Here is a 17,741-nt window from a genome sequence, read left to right as displayed (position 1 = left end):
CTCAAGGATTCCTTCAAAGGCTAGAAGAGGCCATTCTCTCGCTTTGCATTTGGATGGCAATTGCCTATGCTCTTGAAACAAATAACAAACGAGCCTGTCAGCCTCCTTTGTAACTGGGAGCCCTTTGAGAATGAGGACACCTAAGCAGCAGGAGACGGACCATGGGTTTTGGAGGCTCCTGTAGCCATGAAGTCTGCACAGGGTTGTACTTACTTCCTACAGAAGCTCAGAGCCCCTGAGGTCACTATCACTCCACGATCTTGACTCAGCAGGTCTGAGAATATGCAAGGACTGGAAGGGCAGAAAAGACAAAAGCCTCAAAGGGAAGGCAGAAGAAAGCAATATGGCAGAAAAGGGGTGATGCCTCAGAAACAGCCTGGGGAAGCAAGATGTGGGAGACGGGATGAAAAAGCCTAATGACATCGTTAAAGCAGAGAAGTGAGTTGTAGTGCACGCTCAGAAAAGATCCACTGTCTATCATCAGAGAAAGAGAGTGCTTTATGTAGATACACACACATCAACTCAGGGAAGGGGGAGAATACTCACTACATTTTTAACTTTGGGTATCTTCAAGTATGGAATTAAATGGGTGCAGGGCATGAACTTCTATATGAAGTTTAAGTATTAATATTATAGATGATCCTTCTGTTTTTTCCAATAATTTCCAAACAAAATTTTTTTAACATGGGAAAGCTCTAAAAATATATGTAAGATTTTTGAGTGATGACAAAGGAAGAAATTCTAGATTACTCAGGAGGCTGAGGCAGAAAGACAGCTTGAGCCCAGGAGTTTGAGGCTGCAGTGAGCTATAATTGTGTACCACTGCACTCTAGTCTGGGCAATAGAGTGAGACCTTGAACAACAACAAAAAAAACCAAGGAAGAAAAGCAACTGAATATATACTAAGAAGACAGACATTTGAACTTTGGAAACATTATCTTGAAAACTTAGCAAAAGTAGCCAGGTGCGGTGGCTCACATCTGTAATCCCAGCGCTTTGGGAGGCTGAGGTGGGCAGATCATGAGGTCAGGAGATCAAGACCAGCCTGGCCAATATGGCGAAACCTCGTCTCTACGAAAAATGCAAAAATTAGCCGGGCGTGGTAGCACACACCTGTAGTCCCAGCTACTCGGGAGACTGAGGCAGGAGACTTGCTTGAACCCGGGAGGTAGAGGTTGCGGTGAGCCAAGATTACACCACTGCACTCCAGCCTGGGTGACAGAGCAATACTCCGTTTCAAAAAACAAAAACAAAAACAAACAAACAGAAAAACCCAAAAAGAAACTTAGCAAAAAATCTTGTTCAAATAAACAGTTTTTAAATTTTCGTTATGTTAACTAAGCTATTAGCTCTAAAGCATGTGAATGGCTCTACATTAGTTTTCACATCTATGTAAGGTCCTAGCACTATTTCCTGGCAAGTCAGGATTTTGCATGTATTCTGTAGCCTACTCTAAAGACGCTAAGGTTCTGAGCTAGTTTTGCTATTCACTGCTCATTGCAAAGACTATTTTGTTTAGAAAATTGAGTTTCATGTTTACAGTTGCCCCAAAAATAATGTAATAAATGTGTATATACAACTCCTTAATTAAAATAACTTTTAGAGGACGTGCTCATCCTCCAAAATAATAGCTTTTACCTTCACAAATCCTTGAAGCATTCTGTTGAGAGGCAACTGGAGTCTATGTAAAAGAAAAAAAAAAGGGCAAGGATATTCAACGTAGAAGAATGTGGAAATAAACATCAGAGCAATATTATTAAAATAAATATTTGGGGAGAACTTTAATGCATTGCTATTCTTTCAATCAGGACAACAATTACAAACCCACAGTCCCTCGCCCAATCTTTGCATTAAGCAACAAATAGCCGGAAGTGTCATATGAAGGAGCAAAGTCACTGTGGTGCGGAAACCTCCTTGCTTTGTCAACAGGGTTGACGGATACCATGACCCGCAGACAGTTTGCCACACAGTAGCCCTTATGCAGCAGGCATCTGGTATCTGCTTTGGTCTCATGGACCCACCTTCTGTGTGTTTGCTAAATGACAGTAGATGTCAGGCTTCACAGTAGGTACAAGGTCCAGGTGGGCTTCCTTACAAAGTATCGTGGCCCAGGTTCACCATGCTCTGGCCAGAATCTGAGTTTAGTGAGCCTATGTGTGCTTCATACGCAATGGTCTACCATTAGCTGTGGTTGGGGTAGACACAGGGGCTTCCCGTGCAGGGGGCAGGGAGCCTGGCTGCCCCGCTGATCTGCTGCGCACACTCAGTGAAGCTACTGGGGTCAAGTGAGGATGAGCTCCCTCTATGCAGCACCCCTCAGACTACCTGAGGATTCAAAGCTTCTCTTGGACTGCTTGGGCAGCAGCTTCAGTTGCTAAGATTGCCGTGTTCACCATAGCTGGGAGCATTTTCAACTTTAAATAAATGGATAAGAATAAACACTGCAGTAAAGATGAAGCACTTTTTAAATGCAAAATTAACTTACTGTCTTCAGTGGTGTCGGTTTTTTCCTGGGGAATAAAAAGAGATGAGCTTTGTTAAAAGATAATTAAGACAAAATGGAGCTACTTACCATTATTTTAGTCTGAAATGTAAGCTAGAGTTAGGAAAGCAATACGAGTGTGTAGAAGACTATCCTTGCAGGGTGGAGAGGGATGGAAGTGAGATTTAGTTATGATCCTCCTAGGCTCAGACGGAGTCTGCTGACAGATGGGGAAGCAGTCAACTGGGGATAAAGTAGGGCACCAGTTGCCAGGGAGTTGGCAGAACTGCACTCTTGCACCAGTTCTACTAACTACTTGGTGGGTGACCTTGGGCCTCTTTCTCTTGGCTGTGAGGCAAGGCCGAGCTTTAGATTCCTCACCTGTCAATTGAGGACCAGATCAGTGTTTTCAGTGTTTCTGTGGAGCTCCCCTCTTCCGAAACAGCTCCCTGTGGGGGTTACTGCCCAGGACGGAGGAGGGTGGTCCAGCAGGTGAGGTTGTAGTGCACTTGCCCACTCCAGCTTCCTCCCTGCCTCCAGGGACTATTCTCCACTGGTCTTCTGTGCAGGCTTTCATTCAGAGAGCTCCGAGACCAAAACAAGTGAAAACCCCTGATTTGTGGTCCTGAAGGTGCTTACCTGCACTAACGTTCTAGTTCAAAATGATTCAGGTGCTGAAGCCTCTGAAAGTTGGGGTGTCTTCTGGAACACTGTAAGTCAGTGAACTCAAGATTCCAATAGAGACTACAGTCTAATATTGGTAAGGTTTTATGCTCCCTTTCTGTGTTTTAAATTTCTTCATTTAAAAACCCTCATCATGTCTCTCTCTTTCTTGCTTTGTTTTTGGCTGAGAGCTAAAGTGTGGGGGAAGAACACTATCAATTCCTGAGCACCTGTAAGATGCCTGGCACTGGATTAGGCTCTTCACATGTTATTTAAACCTTAAAGTGACATTTTAAGATGAGGAAACTGAGGCTCAGAGAGACGAAGTCACTTGCCCAAAGTGATGCAGCTGAACTAAGAGAGACGTGTGCAGAGTCTTGGTTAATAAACCTTCGACATTTAGACTTTCTTTGGTTTACATGGAGGCAGAAATAAGATTAGAGCCATGCAGGCCAGCTTCAGATGTATTTAAATTTGCTTTTCAAATAACATACTGAACCAACATAATTTTACAGGGTGATGTTTGTAATATTAACACAATTACAATCCTCACCTGACCATTTACAAAGCCCTTCTAAATTCGATAAGGAAGAATGATTGTCACTTTAGAGAGGAACCTCAGTGGTATGGCTTTGACGGAGCGCCCTGGTATGAGCAGCACGTGGTGGAATGTATCTACACATTTATTTACAGAAGCCTGCTAGAGGCTCTGAACATGAGTCAGGTGCTGGAACTTCTGAAAGTTGGGGTATCTTGTGGAACACTGTAAGTTAATGAACTCAAGCTTTAACTAAAATTTCACAGGAGGAAATACTCTTAGATTTATTTATTTATTTATGATGGAGTCTTGGACAGGGCAGTGGTGCCATTTCAACTCACTGTAACCTCTGCCTCCCAGGTTCAAGTGATCCTCCTGCCTCAGCCTCCCAAGTAGCTGGGATTACAGGTGTGCACCACCATGCCTGGTTAATTTTTGTATTTTTAGTAGAGATGAGGTTTCACCATATTGGCGAGGCTGGTTTTGAACTCCTGGCCTCAGTGATCTGCCTGCCTCGGCCTCCCAAAGTGTTGGGATTATAGGCATGAGCCACCATGCCTGGCTCGTTTGATGTTAGCAGGGTTCCTTACTCTTGGTCCAAGTTGCAGCCTGCCACAGGGTGGAGACCTTCTAATGAAGTCAACAGGGCACTGGGGTATCACCACTCCCTAGATCTCAACAGCTGCTTCCTGCAACAGGTACTTACCCTACCCGTGGCAACGGGGATGGCGCAGCTGGTAAAGGTGACTTGCTTTCCCAGGCCCCACTGTTTCGACCTGCACAAACATATACACTGCTCAGTCCCCAAGTCCTGAACCAGGGGCTTATGGTCACAGTGAGGCTGGCCTTTCTGGCAGGCTCAGAAATATTCACACATATTGTGTTGCTTTCAGTTAAGCACATACAGATAGTTATATTGAAGCTATTAAGGAAAACTTGTGGGCAAAGGAGATGACACATTTATAAAGTGTCAGTTTATAAGCTCAGAGCTGGGATGTGGATTACGGACTCCGCCTTACCATTTCTAAAGGACCTTCTCCTTACCCATCCTCCCAACCCCTGCCCCATGGGGCAAGTCCTGAGCCCACTGCTTCTGAGGGCCCAATGAGGACCCCTACAGAGGTCCTTCAGGAGGGAGCCAACAGCTCACACCTGCATCTGTGCACACTGCACAAATGTGCATGGCAGAGAAGCCCAGAGATAGAGGACCCATCCTGCCACTCCTGACACAGACCTCAGATACTGCTCCTTTATAAGCACATTTAAATATAGAAAATGCCTCTAACTTCACATTTGGAGGATATTTACTCATTCATCTCTGAGTTCTCCGGGCCTTTGCCCACAGATTTTCCTTAATAGACAAATTGAGACAAGTGTAGGCTGCTGCCCAAATCTCATCTTCTCAAGTCATGGAGGGACCTGAAGGGTCTTGTCTCCTGCACCCAGCCTCCCTTCCTGTTCCTGAAGATAGAAGCCAGATAATCATTAGGAGAGAGGAAGTAAGAGAGAGGCAGATGGATCTTTACTGTGGGACAGAGGGCAGGGCCAGAGGGGGAGAGATCAGAGCCAAGGCAGCCCCCTCAGCATCCCCTAGCTGCCTCAGCCAAATATGCTCAGCAGCCTGAACACCATCGCTCAGTGAGACCAAGGGGTATCTTCATTCATTCAACTGAACTGAGTAAGTATTTTGTTAAGAACTTACTACATGTATAAGTCCACAATTCCTTTCTTTCTTTTTTTTTTTTGATACAGGGTTTCGTTCTGTCACCCAGGCTGAAGTGCAGTGGGATGATCACAACTTACTGGAGGCTTCAAATTCCTGGACTCAAGTGATCCTCCCCACTCAGCCTCCTGAATAGCTGGGTCCACAGGTGCATACCACCACATCTGGCTAATTTTTTTGTTGATATGGGATTTCTTCATGTTGCCCAGGCTGATCTTGAACTCCTGGACTCAAGCGATCCACCTGCCTTGGCCTCCCAAAGTGCTGGGATTATAGGCGTGAGCCACGGAGCCTGGCCTACAATTCCTAATGGACTTATAGGGAGTACTCTGCACATACAGGCTGGACCTACTACCCTCAGTCTGACTGTCTTAGTTTATGAGGTGGAACACAGATAAGCACGTACCGAAGTAATGATCCGTTACCAAGCATTATTGAGGACTTGGTACATGTGAAACACATGAAGGCACCGTGTTAGGGGCAGAGGAAGAGGTGAAGAAGCAGACATAGGCCTCTGCTCTCTCAGAATTTATAACAGGGATGTTACATGCACTCCCATATCATCTCATCCAAACACAAACAAGACGAAGAAAAGACCTCAAAAAGTATTGAAATAGAGATCAGGAAGTTCGTTCCCATGTATGTTACTGGAGAGAGGCCCCCAGGCTTCTACTCAGAGCCCGCTAACTCTTTCCCTAAACCCTCATGGGTGGGAGCAACAGCAAAGAGTGGGTGCTGTGGATTCTACACGGCGGCCAGCACCCCGGGAAGCAATGCCCAATTCATTACAGCTCTGACTTCCATTGTACCTGAACTGGGTCTGAGTTTTTGAAACATTTTGGAAAAGAGACTGCATTTGGAATGCTTACATTTATTGTGACAACAAGAAAACAATAAACGGAAATGTCACCTGAATGTGTAGTAGGAGTCTCACTGTGTTTAAGTAGCTGGTGCATCAAATTGAATACTTAAGACTGACACTGTTAAAGTACACTTGGGCTACTCATAGATTCTGATGGAAGATCTCTGGGAAGTGGAACAAAATCTTGTCTGAAAAATGAGGAAGTAGAAAGAAGGTCTAAGGCTGAATTTCATCCCAGGGGTTTTCCCTCTTCTGAAATGCCAAGGGCTCCTTTGGCTCACTGTATTATCTCTGTCAGACCTTCCACCTGGCTTTTCTTGCATACCTCCGATAGTCTGCCAATACCTTCCTTTCCCTTTCCCTCCCTGTGAATCACTCCTGGTGATCAGAGGACAGCATGAGCACTGGTGGAAAGCCTATGGTCTTGCCTCAGGAAGACAGAGTTCTAGGGAAGGATGGAGCATGACTCCTCTATTTCATGGACCAGTGACACACGAAACAATATTGTTCCCTGAGAATCTCTGCCGGAATGGTCATGGATCAAGGCCCGTTGAACAAGGGATTTTCGAATAATAACAATAATAATAAGAAAGCACTAGCATTTTATGGGTGCAAGTCATCTATACTGAGTCACTGAATTCTCACGATATCCACTCATGATACCCATAGGCATAGGTGCTATTTTTTCAGAGGAAGAAACTAAGAAACAGAGATGACTTCACTTGTTCAAACTCTGGCATCTAGTAAGTGTCAGAGCCAAGACCTGAACCTCTGACTTTGGAGTCTGGGCTAAGTCCATTCTACTGGCTTCTCAGTATGAAGCACAAGGGGGAGGGCAGAGGCTGTCACTGCACCAGATTTACTGTCATGGCAGGCACCTTACTGGCTATCAAAGGACCAAGAGCAATATTGACCAGAGGAAATTGACTTGATGTGGTGCTTTGACAGAAACACCAATTAGCACCTGATGGACACTTTTGTGATGACCATTGGGGGACTATCTGAAGCCTTTAAAGGGGAATGGATGGTTATTCAAAGACACAGTCTGATCATTTCTTTTGTAAAAATCATCTCTGAAGGTTCCACTATTTGCTCACTCAGAAACTCACTCGGCCTGTTTAGGATTGTCCCTTCAAAACTATTTTACTTATTCCCCACTCCCGTAGGTGCTCCCACCTGTATGTGGAAATCACATAACCAGGACATTATTTTCTTGTTTAGATTTGCTTTCTTCACCTGATGTCTCTAGTATTAAAATATAGCTATACTAGGTTAATAGCAAACTTATGAGTAATAAATCCAATGGGCTAAAGCCCCCTTGGCGATTCTTTAAATATTTAATACAACCAGTGTTTGAGGACTCATTCACCCTCTCAACCAACTGACCCATCCACTGTCTTGGCACCTCCCCCAAGCCAGATTCTGGGCTAGGCCCTGGAAACCTAGCTATGAGCAAAGAAAGACAGAAATCTCAGGGCATGTGCAGGGCACTACGGGGATCTGTCCCAGCGTGGGGCCAGGTAAAGCCTCCTGAGCAATGACATTGAAGGCAGGGTCTTCAAGGAGCTTGCAATGTACTTAGGAAGATTAGACTGAGATGCAAAGGAATTAGCGAATAAGTAAGGGTTAAGTGTAAGGGGAAGAGACTTCCTGCAAAGGAGAGCTCTCTGAGGGCTACAGAAACCAGAGGAGGCTTCCTGGAGGTGGAGGCCTCAAGCTGGGTCTTGAAGGATGGGTAGGATTTGGTGTCATAAAAGTGAGAACACAAAGACCAAAAAGCAGAACCCATGAAATACAGGCTGATTGGAGTATTGGGTGTGTTTTAGGAAGAGGAGGTCCTTGTGAGGCAAGCAGAGCTTTGTAAGTTGCAGACACCAGATATTAGTAATCTATTTTTCTGAAGGAGGGTTGAGGTCTTCATTTATTTATTTGTTAAAGGTTTTTCGTTCCAGTAACAACCCTTGTCCTGAGTTATCAGGAGTTAGGAGTCTCCGCTTCAGCTGGGACCTAAGCAACCTGGTCACGATGTTTTAGATTGGCATGTTGATCTTTGTCTCTCCGGAGGATAAGATGAGCTGGCTAAGTTGGCTCTGAGCTCCACTCCCCACATATAAAGCGCTTGTGGGTTCTGAGGGAGAGGATAAGTAAGACAAGAACTGGTGAAGAAAGTGAATAATTTCACAGGAAATTAGTGCAGGAAAAGATTTCTAAAATACTCTACTCTTCTTTCACTTTCTATCAAGGAGCTTGTCTCTGGAAGCAGAGTTCAGCCTCTCAATGACTTGTGTTCAGCTCTGTGAGAGAAGAGAGTGTGTGTATGAATGTGTGTGTGTGTGTGTGTGTGTGCGCGCGCGCGCATGCGTGCGTGCACATATGTATGCATAGGGGAGAGGGGCAAAGGGAGAGAGGGAGAAAAATGCCCGTGAGAATGCTGGAGAGGCGGCTCCTATACCTCTCTGTGCTGTTAATGGGGATCATGGGTACCCCTCAGTATCCTGGGCTCAGCCTTGGGGGTTGCCAAAACCTATAGGAGCAACCAGGGACCACTGGACATTCGTGGCTTGGGGGTAGGGGTGACGTGGCAAAAACTAGCTTTGTGGTGAGATGAAACTGGTAACATCTGGAGGAGTTCAGCAGCTCAGTCCTTGTCACTGAGGAGAGAGCCGAGAGGCAGGGATGTGGCTGGTGGACTGCTACAGAGGAGAAGGTGCAAGCTGGCAGAGTGAAGAAAGCCCGGACTAGGGTGGTCACAGCTAAAATAGAACAGCAAATTTGGGAGAACAAAGGCAGGATTTGGAGCATGTAGCCTGGAGGATGTATGCATTGAGAAATAGGGGTGTCCGCAGGGGAGGGAGGAGCAAGTTTAGAGTCCTGCATGGGAGTGCCAAGGTGTTCAGAAGGGAAGTCAGGTCAGGGTTGGACGCCAGGGAGTTACCAGTGTGGACTTGAGACGTGAGGCCAAATAATCAATGAACCCTACAGAAGTGAAAAATCGTTCTCTCTCCTCAGCACTCCTCTGTGCCAGGCACTCATTAAGAGTTTTGCATTCACATTTGCTGAATTCTCCTGTCACAGAGTAGGGGCTATGAGCTCCATTTACAGACAAGAAAATCTGATGCTTGGAGAGGCAAAGTACAAGCCCAGGGTGGCATAGCTGGTAACGGGGCACACTGGAGTTCCAACCCAGGTCTGTCTGGCTCAAAACCAAGCTTGTAACCATCATGAAGTTCTGAAAGAACTGAGGGTTGACAACTGAGGGCTAAACTCTGGGACCCTCTCAGTCAGGGGAGGGGAGACAGAGAAGCCAGCAACGTGCGCAGGAAGGTAGATGAAAACCAGAACTTGTCTAGCAGATGCCAAAGGGCCTGGGAAATGGTCCCTTCCACACACGTGCCACCAGACAGTGCATGAGGGTGAGGACTGGTCTGTTCCCATTATGAAGACATTTGGAAATACAAGTGATTATTTTTTCATAGTTGATCTGAGTCGTTTTACTTATTTGGAATAGACATAAAACCAAACCGAATCACACATACACTTTACCTGAAGCTGTTCCCGGAGGAGAGACGGGCATTGAGCAGTTATTTGGCTTGGTTGATCTATTCACCATGGGAGCTTAAACACACAAACATATATATATATGTGTAATCATTACAAATACATGCCACTTAGGGAAATTCACACTCAGGGAAAAATGATGATCAGCCCAGAGAATTTGCAAAGAATGAGAGACACAGTTGTTAGACACACAAACCAATAAAAGAAGCCTTCTCAGAAGAAACATCTTTAGAATGGAAATATCAATGATAGATTTATAATTTGATATATTATTATTTGATTATTTGACGATAGGGATCATGTTAAAGTGAATAATGACTTGAAATTTTGTTTGCCGAATGGGAGGTCTAGGAGATAAAAGAGTTTTATTGTTTTTGTTTTTCATCAGGAGTGTATTGAACCCCTTACTGGAGAGGCCCAATTGATAGCCCACCACCCCTACCACGTGCAATACACATCATTGCTCTTGGATTTTATTTATTTGTGTTTTTTTTTTTTGAGTCAGAGTCTTGCTCTGTCGCCAGGCGCCAGGCTGGAGTGCAATGGAGCAATCTCGGCTCACTGCAATCTCTGCCTCCTGGGTTCAAGCAATTCTCCTGCCTCAGCCTCCCGAGTAGCTGGGACTACAGGTGCGTGCCACCATGCCCAGCTAATTTTTGTATTTTTTAGAAGAGATGGGGTTTCACCATGTTGGCCAGGATGGTCTCGATCTCTTGACCTCGTGATCCGCCTGCCTCAGCCTCCCAAAGTGCTGGGATTACAGGCGTGAGCCACCGTATTTATTTGTTTTTAAGAGGGGTTGGGAAAGAGGGAACGTGTATTTGTCGTTTTGTGGTAATGGATGGCTTGGGAATTCAGGTGGGTCTTGAAGCTGTTGGTGATAGGTATGGAGTACGGGGGAGGTTGCTACACGATGGCGGACTAAAACTGAATATGGCTACCATGGAGCTGAGAGTACTAGAGGAGTAATGTTACCTGAAGAAGTATCACTTGTACTGGATCCTATTCTCCACAGTGACTATATCCAGAGTAAACATACCCTGTTTCCATGCCTAATCTTACGTAGCACTGGCTTTTTAAGGTGATTCATTTGTTACAGCATTTGTTGTGCTGCGAAGGGTTTACAGACGAAATGTTTCTTGTAGGCATAACATATTACTAAATTTAAAGAACCAGGACTCAGGGCATATTTCACTCTTTCTTGTTCACGCCTCTGCAGAAACTGTTCCTGGTGCAGTGTTTACAAGGCCAACATGGTGGCTTGCGGCACTGTATTAGGTTTTATGAGAAATCCATTTGAAGCGAGGGCAGCTGAAGAGAGCCACACAGGTGCTTTTATAATTTGAGGTGGGAGGATTAAATCATGGAAGAGGAAGGGGAAGGCAGGGAAGGGCTATGAAACACAGAGATGGATTGTCACTGATGCTCTCTGCCCAACCAGGCAAAGAAGCACACACTGTGCCCCAGGGGAGAAAGGCCCGGGCACTCATTTCTGAGCCTCTAAGTGCTTACTACCGAATACTCTTGGACGTCCCGATCAACTACTAAAAATTTTCAGGTGCTTAAAACGACAACCTCTTACCTTTTTCAGGTGGAGGTGAGCTGCTTTCTGTGGGATGAATATAGTTTTCATCATTATCTTCCACGGGGACCACATAATCGGCCTAATAGAAATATAAAACTGAATGAGGAGAATGCTGTACATACATAGTTGACTACATGGGAGGGAGTGATTTTTCAAAAAAAGCATTATTGAGATGCAATTCACATACCATAACAGTCTACTATGTAAATTGTACAATTTGGTGACTTTTAGTGTATTCACAGAAGTATGCAACCATCACCGCAATCTAATTTTCAGACATTTTTATCACCCCAAAAAGAAAGCTTGCACCCATTAGTCACTCCCCATCTGCTCCTCCCTTGACCACAAATCTACTTGCTTTCTCTATAGATTTTGCCCATTGTGGACATTGCATATACATGAAATGATACAATCTGTAGCCTTTTGAGAATTCTTTCACTTAGTTTAATGTTTTCAAGGTTTTCCTGTGGTCTAGTATGTATCACAACTCCAGTCTTTCTTATTGCCAAATAATATTCTATTATATGAGTATGCTACATTTGTTTATCCATTCATCAGTTGATGGGCATTTGAGTGTTTTCCACGTTTTGGCTGTAATGAATAAGACTGTCATGACCATTCACGTACAAGTTTTTGTGTAGACGTGCATTTCTCTTGGGAATATCCTAGAAGTGAAATTGTTGAGTCATGTGGTAGCTCTGCGTTTAACAGTTGGAGAAACTGCCAAACTGTTTTCCAAAGTGGCTGCACCATTTTTCGTTCATGCCAGAAATGTATGAGGGCTCCAGTTTCTCCATATCCTCACCAACACTTGTTACCATCCTTTTCATTACAGCCATCCTTGTGTGAGCAAAATGGTATCTCGTTATACTTTTGATTTGCATTTCCCTGATGACTAATGATGTTGAGTATCTTTTTATATACTTATTGACGATTTTTGTATATTCTTTGGAGAAATGTCTATTCAAATCTTTGCCCATTTTTAATTGGGTTATTTATCTTTTTATTGAGTTGTGAGTTATTTACATATTCTAGTTATAAGTTCTTCACCCGATTTACAATTTGCAAACCTTTTCTTCCATTCTGTAGGTTGCTTTTTTACTTTCTTATTGGCAACACTGGTAGCACAAAATGTTTAAATTTTGAAGTCTGTTTTATCTATTTCTTCTTTTATTGCCTGTACTTTTGGTATAAATGTACCAAAAGCACTTTTGGATGTCACATCTGAAAGTACTTTTAGTGTCATATCTAAGAAACCATTGCCTAACCCAAAGCTTACAAAGACTCATACCTGTGTTTTCCTCTAAGAGTTTTATAGTCTTAGCTCTTACAGTTAGTTCTACGATACGTTTTCAGTTAATTTTTGTTTATGGTGTGAGATTAAAAATCCAATTTCATTCTTTTGCCTGTGGATAAATCTAGCACCATTTACCTAGCACCATTTGTTTAAAAAACATTCTTTCTCCGTCGAATTGTCTTAGCACTTTTGTTGATAATTAAATGACCATAAACGTAGGGAAGGAGGAATTTTATACTGACAAGACACAAATGAGGTAACCAGATCTCAAAAGTGGTTTTTACCACCTGCCCTGGTGGGCAGCCAAGAAGGGTACTGGGAGAAACAAGAACAAAAATTTATTACCAGGTGTTCTTCTATGTGCTTTACATGTGTTTTCTCATTTAATCCTTCTAACAACACAATAACTGAGGTACCACTATTAGTTCCATTTCAAGATGAAGAAACTGAGGCACAGAAATATAAGTATTTTGCTCAAGTTGTCAAGTTTAAAAGTGGTAGACCCAGACAGGCACAGTGGCTCATGCCTGTAATCCCAGCACTTCGGGAGGCTGAGGCAGGTGGATAGCTACAGTCCCGGAGTTCAAAACCAGCCTGGGAAACATGGTGAAACCCTGTCTTTACAAAAAATATAGAAAAATTAGGCAAACATGATGGTGTGTGCCTGTAGTCCCAGCTACTCCAGAGGCTGAGGTGGGAAGGTTGTTTGAGCCCAGGAAGCTGAGGCTGCAGTGAGTCGTGATCTCACTACTGCACTCTAGCCTTGGCAACAGAATGAGAACTTATCTCAAAAAAAAAAAAAAAAAAGTGGTAGATCCAGGATTTGCACTCAAGCAGTTCAAGAATTTAGCACCCATACTTTTATCTACAACATTCTAGTACCTTCCATCCTCCTCCTCCTCTTTCTGTCTTATCTACCCTCTCTTCATTTAATTGCTATTTCTCATCTTTTTCCTTACCTCTCACCTGGCCAAATGGCACCAGGCAATTCTACTCCCACGTCTCAATCTGTAGTCATATTTAGAGATGATCTGGCTGGAGGAGATGAGGTTTTGGGATCAGACAGACCTGGGAGGAAATCTGTGCTTGGCTCTTTTCTAGATGTATGACCTGTGGGGAGTTAATTGCTGAATCATCGGAAGTTCTCCTGGATTCTGCCATTCAGAGGTAGGCACTTGCTCCTATGTGGCACAGGGAACCTGGTCCTCATCTCTGCTTCGTCTCCGGCCCCACGGTGTCAGACTATGAACTCCTGAAGGACAGGGCCTCTTCCTTCTCTGTATTTGTGTTTCCAGTGCCTGAGCAGTCAAATGCCTCACTGAATTGAATTGAAATTGACTAATCCAATAGCCAAGGCTGGGGTACGCTGACTTAGAGCCTTGAATAATGGGATGTTGAGTAGCTGCAGTATCCCCACAGGACCCTTTTGGTTCCATGGGTCCACCTTTTTGGATTCGTTAGTAGTCAGAGTGACATGGTTTATTAGAACCCAACTTCTCTTCTAGGAGTTAGTTCCAATAAAAGGAGAGGCTGAGCCCCAGGAGACATGCCCATCCTCTGAAACCCTGTAGTCAACAAAATCCTTAAGTATCCTATATCTGAACACAGAACATTGGTACTGACACTCAGCAATGTTGTCTGAATGGATGTAGGGAAGTTGCAAACTCCAGGCCCTAACCCAGTCCTACTTAACCACTTCAAAATTTATTCTTTCCTCTGTATTCTCAATTTTGTACTTGTTATGTTCTAGTGCTTGATTACAGAAAATGTTTTTATCTGCAGTGTTCAGGATCTGACCTGTTTAGAGTGATGATGATATAGGAGTTAAGAAAACATTACTTATGCAGATAGTGAAGGTAAGCTGTCCTTGGTTAGGTTTTCCTGTTAATAAAAAGCAGCCCAAAAATCGTTTTCTTTTCTAACTAAGAGCAGCCTGTAAAATCAAGCTGCAGATACAGGCAAGCGAGCTGGAAGCTTGCATGGGTGAGTGCCGGCAGTTGTGCCAATAGGAAAATGCTACCTGTACTAGGCATGATCAAAATGGTGGCTGTCATTCCTTCTTTTTGCCAGCCACGTGTACAGTAAGGAGCAGACAAGGTGGCACTGGCCAAGTAGAAAACTCATTTGCATATTAAGATTAGGGTAGAGCCACCAGCCTCTTCCCCACCCTGTAAATGTCACACCTGATCAAACCAATCTGTGGGCCTTATGTGAATCAGACATCACTGCCTGAAGCCTGCCTATAAAATCTGTTATGGTCCACTGCAGGCCCAGTTTTCCCTTTCAGATGCCACTGTCTTGCAAGAGAGAGAGAGAGAGAGAGAGATGCTCTCCTCTCTTTTCTGTCTGTTAAACTTTCTGCTCCTTAACCTACCTACATGTGTCCGTGTCATTAACGTTTTTGATGCGAAACGATGAACCCTGGGTATTTACCCCAGACCATGATGCCACTTCAGCGACATTTCTAGAATGGAGACATTTGTATTCCAAAAGAAGAATGATGGAAAAAAGACTTGATCCAATCTCAACAAATTCTGTCTGTAGTGTCTGCCCAACTCTCTCATCTTTACAGGGTTTGAGGAGAAGGAATGTACAATGTATATTCCCAGCATTGCAGTTCAATGCTTTAAAGTTATTATTGCTGAAATAAGCAAGTGACCAGGAACCAACACATTTTATATCCTAATAAGACCACTTTGACACGGCTGCAATGTTTTAATACCATTAATATCAACCCCATTATTTCATGAACAAAACACAAAAACTTGACGTTAGTGAATCAGTGATTGGTCTTTTGAAGCCACATAGATTATTCTACTACTATGACCTACAGGTACAAGAAATCCTTCTTCAATTATTACAGTGACATGATTCAAAGTTAAAAGTAAATTAAAAATCATCTTAGATCGACTCCAATGTTCAGATGTTTCAGTATTAATAAGACATTTGTCATAAGTGTTTACGTGTTTGCCTCCCCTTAGGACTACAGATTTGAAAAATAGGGATGGCATGAATTTATCTTATTTTCACTTTCCCATTGCCCCATATCCTGTTACTTAGCAGGAGTCAGTTTGAGTAGCTATTAGATGCCCATATGAGCTGCATCCTCATTACCACTCATATGAACATTTAAAAGATTTACATACATTATTTTATTGAATTCTAACAACAATACCCTCTAAGCCAAGTATATTCCCTTTGTGACCTTGGACGAGTTTTTTTTAGCCCCTTTACACCTTTGTTTCCTCATCTGTAAAGTGGGGGTGATGACAGACTTCATAGAATTGGTGTGAGGATTTGATGAGATAATGAATCAGAATACCAGTGGATACACAGCATTCACCAAGTGTTAGCCACTCTCATTAGAGCACAGATGCTCCTTCCCCCCAAGTGTCTTTGCCTCACCTCCAGCTCTCTGTTTAGCCTGTATCTCTATATTTTGCCTATAACCTGTAGAGCAGGGTTAAACATTTTTATTTATGCTTGTACTTTACTTCTTTTCCCAGCTAATGGTTCAGCCACATCTTAATGTTGGCCTCTGTTTGTTTGTTTGTTTGTTTTTACACCTTTCTTATACTGGCTCTCCATCTGCCCATTCCAGAACACCCTCACTTTCATATTTCTCTTTTTCCCACTGGTGCAGACTTGCCTGAGCCACCTCCACAAGGCTGCTATTAGCAAAACTCTGCCTTGCCTCCCTGGGGTCCATTCTCAGTTATTTACAGAAATGAAGAGCCTTACATAATCTGCAGTATTCATTTGCATTCTATATCTGAATTTGTGTCTTCATATGGATTTGCCAAATGTTGAAGGAATTTACAGTGAGACCCTAACAGCTGGTCTCCCCATCCCGTCCCCTCCCCTGCTCAGCTTCTTCTTGCCACTCTATTCCCACCCTTGAAAAGACAATATCACCTCTCAGATGGGTAGCTAATAGGAGGAGTGTGTGCAGGGTGGGGGTGTGTATATGTACTGCATGCGTTGTGGGAACGATGACAAATCAGAACAGGGACCAGGGATTCACAGCTGAGAGGGGCGGGGTGCCCGGGGGCCCAGCTGCTTTGAGGCCACAGCTGGCCTGGTGTTGCCAGATGTTCAGTTTTCAGAAGAAACTAGAAAACTGGTTTTCGTAAAGAATCTAGAATATAGTAGAAAGGAATCTGACATATATGAAACCCCTCTGTGAGTGAGGCACTGTATTTAGTGCTGTACGTATGTTCTCTTATTAATTTCTCAAAATAACGGAGATGAAAAACAGACTCAAAGAAGTTATCTAGCTTGCCCCAAATCATACACCTAGAAGGGTCAAAGCAGGAATTGGGCCTAGAGGCTGCCTTTATTTTGATTTAAAAGTCCATCTTTTCAGTCTCCTGCTGGGCTGCAAATTATATTAAGGTGAATGAAGGTCATTTCATGACGTGTGTAAGCCATAGGTTTTACCCTCTACAGGCAAGTTATTTCTTAGAGAAGCTACAGGCTGCTGTCTGTCCTTATTTAAAATGCAGGGACCTCTGGGAGCCATAACACATTAGGCTTTATCAGTTATTATAACAGTTTGGATGAGTTTACCTATTCATTTTCAAATAGGAGCAATTCCATAGGGAAAATGACACACAAACACTAGGCGCTGAGAGGGGAGATCGAGGAGGGAAGCCTAGAGTTGGGTGCTGGGCCACCTGGGAAGGTGGGTCTCTGGACACCTGGTGGCGGTGGTGAGCGGGTGGGCATGCGTGGGGAGGGAGGAAGTGAGAAGCGAAAGCTGTCAAAGGAAGTGAGGGGTCAGCTCCTCCACAGGTTGTGTAGGGGCACCTTACAGACTAGCGATCTCCGTCGTACATCTTGTCTCATGTCACCCTCTGCCTCTGAGAAGAGGAAAGTGGAGGAGCAGAGAGAAGAGAAGGTGGAGGAAAGAAGCAAGGTGGAGACAGTGTTACAGTGGGTATAATAGCTAGCCAGGCATGACCAGGGCAGGAGAGGGCTCTCCTGCCCCAGGAATGTCAGGCAACCGTCAGGTGATAGTCAGGTGGTTGTTA

The 17,741-nt window shown here is 43.9% G+C and overlaps 1 protein-coding gene across 2 annotated transcripts in view; it reads right to left on the bottom strand.

Moving 5' to 3' along the window:
• Positions 1–17,741, bottom strand: part of BLNK (B cell linker) — a 72,226-nt gene that overhangs the window by 14,253 nt on the left and 40,232 nt on the right. Inside the window, exons 7-11 of one of the 2 annotated variants that reach the window (XM_012439456.2) lie at positions 11,409–11,490; positions 9,812–9,883; positions 4,390–4,459; positions 2,486–2,510; positions 1,639–1,681 (exon numbers count right to left, since the gene is read on the bottom strand). In XM_012439456.2, the coding sequence (XP_012294879.2) occupies positions 1,639–1,681; positions 2,486–2,510; positions 4,390–4,459; positions 9,812–9,883; positions 11,409–11,490 (292 nt within the window). The remainder of the gene's footprint in view (positions 1–1,638; positions 1,682–2,485; positions 2,511–4,389; positions 4,460–9,811; positions 9,884–11,408; positions 11,491–17,741) is intronic. The other variant, XM_012439457.2, reaches the window with a different exon arrangement.

Source organism: Aotus nancymaae, unplaced genomic scaffold (genome assembly GCF_030222135.1).
Source record: "Aotus nancymaae isolate 86718 unplaced genomic scaffold, 86718_ANA_hifiasm-v0.15.2.pri h1tg000010l, whole genome shotgun sequence".
In the NCBI taxonomy this organism is placed as follows: Eukaryota; Metazoa; Chordata; class Mammalia; order Primates; family Aotidae; genus Aotus; species Aotus nancymaae.
This window is presented reverse-complemented; position numbering and strand designations above follow the sequence as displayed.